This window comes from Sphaeroforma arctica (genome assembly GCF_001186125.1).
Source record: "Sphaeroforma arctica JP610 unplaced genomic scaffold supercont1.754, whole genome shotgun sequence".
Classification (NCBI taxonomy): domain Eukaryota; class Ichthyosporea; order Ichthyophonida; genus Sphaeroforma; species Sphaeroforma arctica.
In genome coordinates, this window is record NW_014039804.1 from 1 (window position 1) to 10161 (window position 10161).

Genomic DNA, 10161 nt, shown 5'->3' on the forward strand with positions numbered 1-10161 from the left:
CTTTCATATTTATATTCATATTTCTTTTGTTCCCTATTTCTTTTTACTTCCATTTTTTTATATTTTCTTTTAATCTCGTATTTATGTTTATATATGTATATATATATGTAGATGTATGTACGTATGTATGTATGTATGTATGCATGTATATATATACTTATATACATATATATATTTATTTATTTATATATATATATTTATATATTTATGTATATATATATATATATATATATATATATATATGATATCTATATATGTGTGTGTGTGTTTGTGTGTATGTGTGCGTGTGGATTATTTACATGACTATATCTTTCATTCTAGCCGGTCTTATTGTGTATCTGCCAACGTGTTGCTGTCTGTATGGTGTATGTGTCAGTTTCTATCTTCATATGTGTAAAAGTTTATATTCACTGATATTTAATTGTACTATATACATCAACGCTTCCATATTACAATAAGATTGTATAAAATGCAGGTATATCTATCTTCGTACTTGTATATGTATTTATATTTCTTTCAGATTATGTTGGAATCCAATGCTCGTATGAAGGTGTATGTATACATGCACAATCATTTTTCTTCCACATTCTAGTAACCCACACCTACAGCTCGCGTATGCGATTGGCTGCGCTCTGTAAACCCGTGAATGATAGTCAGTGCATCCATGATGATGCTCAATGTTTTATTGATTTGAATACTGCTCTCTTGGCTCCAAACATACTTTTTGTTTGTTCTGCCATGTCCATTTCGTCAACAACTGCAGATGCAGTCTGTGTCTCTGCGCACCTTTTCGTTGTATTCCCAGTGCACGAGGCTCATCGAATGCGCTTGTCTAATCGCTTAAGCGTGTGCGATGCTCGAGGTGCCTGTTCTCCGGTTGTTGTGGCCATTGCAATGTTGTACTGTGCAATTTATTAATCAGATATGCACTCCTTGCGTGCTTCATTATGTAGGGCTTATACCGTTTTCCCAACCGTGACATGACCCCGAAGGAGTACATGAAGCTGTACACGTAAGTAGTTCTCGCTGGCGTATGCCGTGTAAGACTTTTTCTCGTTTGTATACATGTAGTTAATAAGAAGTTTAATACCTGCGCACTTTACGTGTGTGTGGTGGAAGGATTCGAGAATACCACGTGGTGCATGCGAGTGAGACTTGAACGCGCATGTGGGTGGAAGTATGAGATTCTAGATTTGGATGCTTTGACGATCCATTTCGTCTGTACATCGGTGAACAGTTGCGCATAGTGCAAATAACTCCCCAGGCTTTCTGCCTGTATTGTCAACAGGTATACGTGGTTCAATCTTCATAGCTGAATCAATTCAAGGAGTGTGAAGCAAAACTCTGCTACTATGGCAACCGTGGCCTATCTTTCAATTAATGCTACTGATTTTTTTACTGTTTTCTTGAGATCTGTGCACAACCACTTTTAATATGCATGCTACAATCAACATTGGTTCGCGTTCCTTCAGATCCATGTACCCTTCATAGTCAAAGGCACCCCTTAACGCTATCTATCGCCTATATAAACGTATCTTCATATCCATATATCCTCCATAGGTTAAGGCACCCTTTTAACGCTATCTATCGCCTATATAAACGTATCTTCATTTCCATATATCCTTCATAGTCAAGGGCACCTCCTAAGGCTATCTATCGCCTATATAAACGTATCTTCAGATCTATATATCCTTCATAGTCAAAGGCACCCCTTAACGCTATCTATCGCCTATATAAACGTATATTCAGATCTATATATGACTACTGTACGAGACCGGCCACCTCTTTCACCGCACGCATGACGCCCACCCAAGTGAGCGGCGCCAACATTGTTGGGCGTGAGCTGTACCAGCGATTAGTGGACTACCTGAGGGTAAGTTGGGATATCTGGTCTAGTACAAGTTTTGCGAATGTTGGACACAGGCATTGAAGGTCGTATGCGAGCGCGTATGAAAATGTGGTGTTACTTTGTGAGTATGATATGTTAGGTTTTAACTTTTGTGTATCAAGAGTGGGGTTTCTTTTCGGAGTGCTGGTATGTCTGGTGAGGGAGGTTTGGTGCTGGGGCTGCTTGTCATTGCGCGTGTCGAACTTTCCCCATAAATGTGAGAGCGATGGGTGAGTGACTACTAGAGACGCGGTGGCACTTGCCCTCCACTTCAAACTGCACGCCTGCGTTGTGATCGCTGGACGGTGAATGTGTATGAGAAGTTGTGACTACGGGGTGCGAGACTCGCCTAATCTACGACGCACTCTGCCCTCTGCTACATACACTGGACAGGCCTACATCCTCACCATCTACGACGAGATCAAGGACGATATGGACGACACATTGCTGGAGAAGTTCGGGACCAGATGGGGCACATTCCAGCGAACAAGCAAGGTATGGTGGGGTTTTCAAATACCCTCAGTTTCGTCTGTGTGTGTTGAGTGAGTACCTGTACGCCTATACACAGCTGCACGGGAACGATGGGGTATTGCAGACAGACCAACTCGCCTGAGTGTGTGGGCGGAGAGATCGACTTCGGAGCGAGAGGCGATTGCAGCACAAATGCTGATGGAGATTCTGTGCTCGTGGTTGTGGGTGGGGCTGTAACGGTGTTCATGCGCTGATTGTGTAGTTTTTGTGTCGCTGTATGTGTAGTGCCGTGGGTGCTCTGCTGATCCGCAAGACCACTGGGTGTCTTGTAGCGTGAGGCTTGACAGTGGCCACCAGTCTGGTGAGGTTAAGGCGCATTTGCACGAAGTCTGGCGTATAGTCGATACAATCTCAATGTGTGGTTGTATTCGATGGTGCGGCGCTGTGGTGTACCGACGTTATGGGATGGGTAGGGTAGGCTTTCAAGTGCACACTTGCATTTCTATGGGGCACTCGGGCTGTCAATTATCTGCATAGTTCATTCTAAGGCCAGTGTGTACTTGACTAACAGTAGTGATACACAGCTGTTCAAGCTTAGACTAATGCCACTTGCCCTTTAAGGTGGGACGCGTTCTTGCCAACTCTGTCCCAATACCATTTGAAATTGTGTATTCTACTCTGATACTAGTATATATACATAGCCGTTCAAGGCTCACACACTGAATCTACACATAGCCCTTCGAAGCTCACACTGATCGCCTTGCTCTTCCAGGTGGTGCACGGGCTCTTCAATTATCTCAATAGATATTCCATCGCCAGAGACATCGCAGAAAATCGCACAGACGTCTACGAGATCTCAGTCGTAAGTCCTGTTGTGCTCTTGCAGCTATGTTAAAGTGTTCTTTCTGCCGTATGAATCAATGCCAGCCCTAGAAACTGAATGTTAGTTTCTCTTTAAGTATTCTAAGACTCGCTAAGATTGTTTTCGTGATTGAATACGCCTGAGGAAGAAAAAAATACTCAACCTCAAACCTTGAACCCTAAAACCCCATAACTCTGAACCCACCCCCATGCACAGATGTGCGTGGTGCAATGGAGGGAGGTTATATTCATGCGATTGAAGGAGAAGTTAACGAGTGGCCTGCTTAAGCTCATTGAGCGAGAGCGTAACGGAGAGGCCATCAATACAGGGCTGGTCACCACCGTCATCGACTGCTATATCAACCTGGGACAAAGTTTCAGCAACACACCTATGCTGTGAGTACTCAACGTTGCATGTGGTTGTCTGTATCAGTCTGATTGAGAGTTTCAAGGCTCTATGTATTTGCATGTCTTTTTGTAAGTCCTCTCGAGTGTGTTTATTGAGCTTTCTGCGTTTCTGCTGTACCTCTACGTAAAGTCTCTGTGCGTTCCCTAGGAATGCTAATTGAATGGATCCGTAGGAGCCTGTGCTATGCAATTGGCTTGAGTACGTGGATGGAATTTACCGTACCCGCATACTTGAATCCCGCTTCCCATACATTGTGTTTTGTTGTTGTTGTTTTTTTGGTCTGTGGTCATCTACCTTGCGATTCATGCCAATGCCAATGTTTTGCGGTGTGTGTGACTGCAGTTTGGTTCTTTAGAATGGCCTATCTGTTTTGCTTGTGGGATTCCTGTACCTGATTCGTCATTGAACTATGTGCAGCTTGCAAGTAGCTGATTGCTTCTGAGGTTTGGCGATGTATATAACTTCATGCTGCAGGATGTATCAGACTCATTTCGAGGGCAAGTTCCTGCAAGAGACCACGGAATACTATCAGAGGGAGAGCGAAGCATTCCTGCGAGAAAACTCGACGGCCGAGTATATGAAGAAGGTCGAGAAACGCTTTGATGAAGAGATCAAACGCGTTAAAACACAGGTTAACCGCGACTCTATGAGCAATATGATGGACGCCTTGACCACGGTATGATGCAAGCACTTCTCTGTAATCCGTTGCAGCGTAGTGTACGGCTAAAGTCTGTGCTTAGGCAACGAGTGTGGTACCTTCGTGTTGCTGTCAGGAGCGCATGCCGGAAATAGAGCCTTTGTCGTCCTCCGTTTTTGTCACGTGTGGATTGAGCCGTTGCGAATGAGTCTCGCCCGTAGACATGTGTCACTGTCCATCGCATCCCTCTATCCCCTATCACAAGAACCCGTTATCGGGCTAGCGGTGTCTGCTATCAAGCGCCACATACTACCATTGCACTAGCGTATCATGTTGTGCTGTCGTATCTAATTGATCATGTGTGCCAGTCGTTCACGTATGGGCAGTTTGCTCTCCGGATACTTGTACAAGTTGTTTGAGTTGTTTGAATTGGCTAGTGAATACCGTCCGGATGTCCGAAGCAAACAATACCCCTTATGTTGCCCGCTGTTTGTACTGTGGTAATATAGTAATGGCGCTAAAGGATGCTACACCCTAGCCATAGTATGTCACATGGATATGGTGACACCCTGTACTAGCGTATACAACCACGGCTGTCTCTCTTAGCAAGAACGACTAACAGTACTGCACTGGGCTTCCCCTCCACAGGTGCTGATCGACAAGAAAATAGATATCATTCACGCCGAGTTTAAACCACTACTAGCCGGCGAGAAGATTGAGGTTTGTCACGGTCTGGTATTCTGCTGGCCATACAACTCCGGGCTTTTATATTTTCTCATTGGAAGCATCGCATTTTGCGTGTGGGTGCTTTCAATTGATTGTTATCAGTCTGTAGAGCAATAGCAGGCACCTCGATCGCGGCCATTTAATTATGCTAAGGGGGCGATAAGAGGGGCCTTGAGTTGCTGAGAACATGCAGTTCGACACAGTTGTTATTGTCTGCCATCAAGGCTGAACATGATGATGCCGTTTAAAGCATCAAGCAAATAGCACTGAAAGCACTATGTAGTGGTGCTCCCCTGTCCCTTTTCCCAGCATAAAACCCTAAACCCTACAATCCCACCAACCAATCAAGCTTAACCCCAAAATCCAGGACCTGGGCCGTATGTATAGGATAGTGAGTCGATCTAACACCGATTGCATGGGCAAGCTGCGCACAGAATTCGAGGAGAGAGTGAAGACCGAAGGATTGGAGCTAATGACACAAGTCAGCGCTAATGGGACGGGCGATGACCCGGTCACAGTATGTGCTCCATTCCCTGGTTGGGACAGGATGTCGTTAGTCTGATGAGATGTGTGTTGTGTTGGTAGTATTCAGTGAGCCTCACTACGTATCAGCACATCTTTGTAGTGTGGCCCAGCTAAGTGACTAGTGCACTCGTGAGGAGATCCTTCCTATTTCAGATTATGTTCACTCCCTAGAAAAATGTTCCTCGAACTATCTTCTGCTGTCTTTAATGCGTTCTCAGACTCTTATGCTGTGTGTTTACGAGCATCAACACCCTTTCCGCTCACAGTATGTAGAGGCACTGCTGTCCGTGCATACAAAGTACCACCGTATGCTGGAGCTTGCTTTCGAGTCCAACTCTGACTTCCAAACACAACTAGATCAAGCGTGTAAACGATTCATGAATACAAACGCCGTCACGTCGGCCGTAAAGAGCAGTCATCGGTCACCGGAATTACTGTCAAAGTACTGCGACGGACTACTAAAGAAGAGTGCGAAGGTATGTACGTGACGAAGTATGACATAAATGGTCAAGTATGTATTGTTTATATATATATATATATATATATATATATATATATATATATATATATATATTTGTATATATATATATAAATATATATATGTGTGTGTGTGTGTGTGCAATTAGCTTCCGGTGTACGTACACTCCAATGCATATCCTTTTCTTGGTGCACCACCCTTCATTCGCTGTGGGCGGGAGATGAATGACTATAAGTCTTTCTCAGATATATACTTGTTTTGCCTGCATTCGTAGTTTTCTCCCATGGCGGTGAAGAGTGGAGTGCACTGTATATGTCCAGATACGTATCTCACTCGTATGCGTTTCTGTGTCTGGATGGAATGTGGTATGCATGTATGGATATCTTTTGTTCCGGCATTTATACGACTTATTTCCGTTGGTCGTTGACAAATGATTGTGGTAGTAGGAAGCACACCCCCAAGGATCTGTTCCGAGTATAGCCGTCTCTGATATGGAGGCTGTCTGCTGTTTGTCTAAGAACAAATTATTATCTTTATTGCGATTTGTGCCTGTTCGTAATAGTGTACCATCTTTCATGGGACAGTAGACAAACGTGCGAGGTGACAATCGCGAGGAGTTATATTCTCTCCTTGTGTTCATATATATTAAATACTGCGCCACAACAAAGCCTGAACATGACTAATAAGACACTTGGTGCAGAATGCTGACACAGCCGAGCTCGACAAGATGCTGGAGAACGCCATGGTGATTTTCTTCTACATTGAGGATAAGGATGTGTTCCAGAAGTACTACAGGCTCAATCTGGTCAAGCGATTGATTGGCAAAACATCTGTGTCCGACGAAGCCGAGAATGACATGATCAATCGTCTCAAGATCGCCTGCGGGTGCGAGTACACCAATAAATTACAACGCATGCTACAGGTACGTGTGCACTCGCGCTCCTTAGGTGCTGTATTTGCACGAACGAACCTTTCTACGCCTTTATGTTTTCTGTTCGAAGTATGTTTGAACTTACCCTAATTGTTACGTCCTTCCAGGATGATCGCATGAGTCAGGAATTGGCTTCAGAATTCACGCAGAAGATGTCAAACGTGACCGAACCCGATTTCCAGAAATTGGACTTTGGCATATTCGTGATGGCGACTACCAACTGGCCGTCTGAAGTTTACAGCGAGCCCGCCCTGAATCTACCCAAACAGGTTTGTCAGTTTAAAGTTAAATATTGTCTGTTTGTTATTTATTTCAAGAGCTTCACAACAGCCCGTACAGTGAGATCGCCGGCGGCATGAATATGCGCACACACACACAACAAACACCTACATGGCGTCGTATATCTGGTGGGTCTTGAAGCACTGCAGAGGGAGGTCACTCTCGGCAGTTACACACTCTTATGCTGATTTAGTATTAGAACACTAGCCGAATCAGAATGCAAATCTGGGATTGCCGATGTACGGTATTCGATATGGCGGAGAGATTTCTGGGATCCCAATTACCAGATCAGTTGTGTGGCGGACTAATGGATTCGCGGCCTTGTATTGGTGCGGCCATGACCTTCAACTTTGTGGAGGTTATGCACAGCACAGCAAGGCATACTGCTGCACGTCCTTGTCCTGTCTGTAGCAAAGTCTCTGCCCGTGGCATTGTGATTGCTTACTTGTACTTCCGATTGAAGTGAGATTTACAATGATATGTCTGTAGCAAAGTCTCTGCCCGTGGCATTGTGATTGCTTACTTGTGCTTCCGATTGGAGTGAGATTTACAATGATATGTCTGTAGCAAAGTCTCTGCCCGTGGCATTGTGATTGCTCACTTGTGCTTCCATTTGGAGTGAGATTTACAATGATATGTCTGTAGCAAAGTCTCTGCCCATGGCATTGTGATTGCTCACTTGTGCTTCCGATTGGAGTAAGATTTGCAATGATATGTTTGTAGCAAGGTCTCTGCCCATGACATTGTAATTGCTCACTTGTGCTTCCAATTGGAGTGAGATTTACAATGATATGTTTGTAGCAAAGTCTCTACCCATGGCATTGTGATTGCTTACTTGTGCTTCCGATTGGAGTGAGATTTACAATGATATGTCTATAACAAAGTATCTGCACATGACTTTGTGATTGCTTACTTGTTCTTCCGATTGGAGGGAGATTTACAATGACATGTCTGTAGCAAGGTCTCTGCACATGACTTTGTGATTGCTTACTTGTGCTTCCGATTGGAGTGAGATTTTCAATGATGTGTCTGTAACAAAGTATCTGCACATGACTTTGTGATTGCTTACTTGTGCTTCCGATTGAAGTGAGTTTTTCAATGATATGTCTATAACAAAGTATCTGCACATGACTTTGAGACTGGTACACATTGTGCTTCTTCTTATCGGTAGTATTCAAGAAGCGATCCAGATTACTTGAGTTAATTCTCCGTGAGATATGGTCTTGTAAGAGTGTTTTAGTGTGTACACATCATGATCGTGAGATCCATCTAAAATCGATGATATCACATGTATGCCGTAAGCGCTGCTTGTCTCACAGATATGTATTTATAGCTTTGTATTTAACTTTTATACGTCAATCAGACTGAGACCTCGCTTAAATGAATTCTTGGCTCAAGCCTTCGATCCCTCATATATATCCTCGTATCACTCATAGCTGATTTGAATGTTCCCCCGGGGCCAATTATATATACTATCTGCAGACGGAAAATTACATCAAACGGTTCGTGGACTACTACGATGGCCGACATACCGGCAGGAAACTGCACTGGCTGCATAAAATGTCAAAGGGCGAGATCCAGATGTCTGTGAGTGGACGCAAGTACACCATTGCAGTAAGTCCTTGCATGGCTTTAAGTGGGGCAAGCACTTGATTGCAGTATATCACTGTACACTGTTAGGTATTTGGTTGTACATGTACGTCTTTGTGTGCCAGATAGCTTGTGAGTGGGTTCTAGCGCACCATGGCAACAGGCAGTGTACATAGATTGCATTGGACAGGTGCATATGCGTTGTGCAGCATGTCATTTTGCATGATTAAACCGATATGCATTCAGGAGCCGCTTGATATGATATGTTGTAGCGGCCGTGTATACAGTTGTTCGCGTCGTTGTCTGACAGGCAGTTCACAGCTTAACTTTGACTGGGTCGTTACTACTTTCGAGTTTTTGCTATGTCTGCCGGGGAATGAGGACCAAATTTGTAGTAAGTTTTTGTAGTTTTATTGAGTGGTTTATGAAGGTGCTTCTAGATATGTCAATCCGGAAGTTGCGCGTGGAAGCGCGTTCTTCTAAGGTGATTGGCTGTTAGTTGGAGTCTTCTGATGGTGTTTCATGCCGACTCCTACTAGTCTGTCTGTAGTAGTAAATACGAACCCCTTGAAAAATTATAACAGTGTAGACAACCATAGGTGTGTTTCCAAGGAACTTTATATTCACATTATAGCAAAAAAAAACATGTGGAAGCGGAAGGACATACCGTGTAGATATCACTTCTGTTATTCTATACAACCACAGGCGCATGCATACCAAATAACGATCTTGGAGCTGTTCAATTCAGCCGACACGCTCAAGTACAGTGATGTACAACAAACAACCGGCCTCGAAGAGAGCTTATTAACGTATGTGCTTGCTTTGTCAATGGGTGGTGGATATGTGTTTACCTGCGTTGTCTATCACAGTGTACCGTATAATAGTATTCGTGTGACCCTTAACGGCCGCATACGTCGAAGGAACCTCACTGTCTATCGAGAGCAACCATCTGTACTTCTATTTTGTGAGTTGGCTAAAGTTTCTTGATTTCCCTAACTACATTTGTTTTGTTCTGTTGCTCTTGGATCAACCTTTACTGCTAAATCTATGTTGTTATATTGTCTTGGGGCATAGCCGGCCCTGGTGAACGCGACTACAACCGCATCTTAGTTATAACCAGCAGTGGACCCCCCGATATCATAATATCGTGGATTTTTTATGTGATGACCCTCGCATTGGGGTTTAATTAACTTGAAATATTCTATTTTGATTAGTTGAAATAAGAATCCCTCCGAAAATTAAGATCCACAGGTAGACATCGTGACATCTCATATATATATATATATATATATATATATATATATATATATATATATATATATATATATATTATAGTATAGTATATATAGTTATATATAGTTAATAT

At 43.4% G+C, this 10161-nt stretch overlaps 1 protein-coding gene across 1 annotated transcript in view; it reads left to right on the forward strand.

The window, feature by feature from the left end:
* The first annotated feature begins 947 nt into the window (after positions 1 to 947).
* Positions 948 to 10161, forward strand: part of SARC_08408 (hypothetical protein) — a 12479-nt gene continuing 3265 nt past the window's right edge. Inside the window, exons 1-13 of the mRNA XM_014297612.1 lie at positions 948 to 1012; positions 1750 to 1873; positions 2282 to 2383; positions 3132 to 3221; positions 3438 to 3616; positions 4104 to 4305; positions 4915 to 4986; positions 5360 to 5509; positions 5784 to 5993; positions 6696 to 6917; positions 7034 to 7195; positions 8688 to 8819; positions 9501 to 9604. Coding sequence (XP_014153087.1) covers positions 981 to 1012; positions 1750 to 1873; positions 2282 to 2383; positions 3132 to 3221; positions 3438 to 3616; positions 4104 to 4305; positions 4915 to 4986; positions 5360 to 5509; positions 5784 to 5993; positions 6696 to 6917; positions 7034 to 7195; positions 8688 to 8819; positions 9501 to 9604 — 1781 coding nt within the window. The 5' untranslated portion in view covers positions 948 to 980. The remainder of the gene's footprint in view (positions 1013 to 1749; positions 1874 to 2281; positions 2384 to 3131; positions 3222 to 3437; positions 3617 to 4103; positions 4306 to 4914; positions 4987 to 5359; positions 5510 to 5783; positions 5994 to 6695; positions 6918 to 7033; positions 7196 to 8687; positions 8820 to 9500; positions 9605 to 10161) is intronic.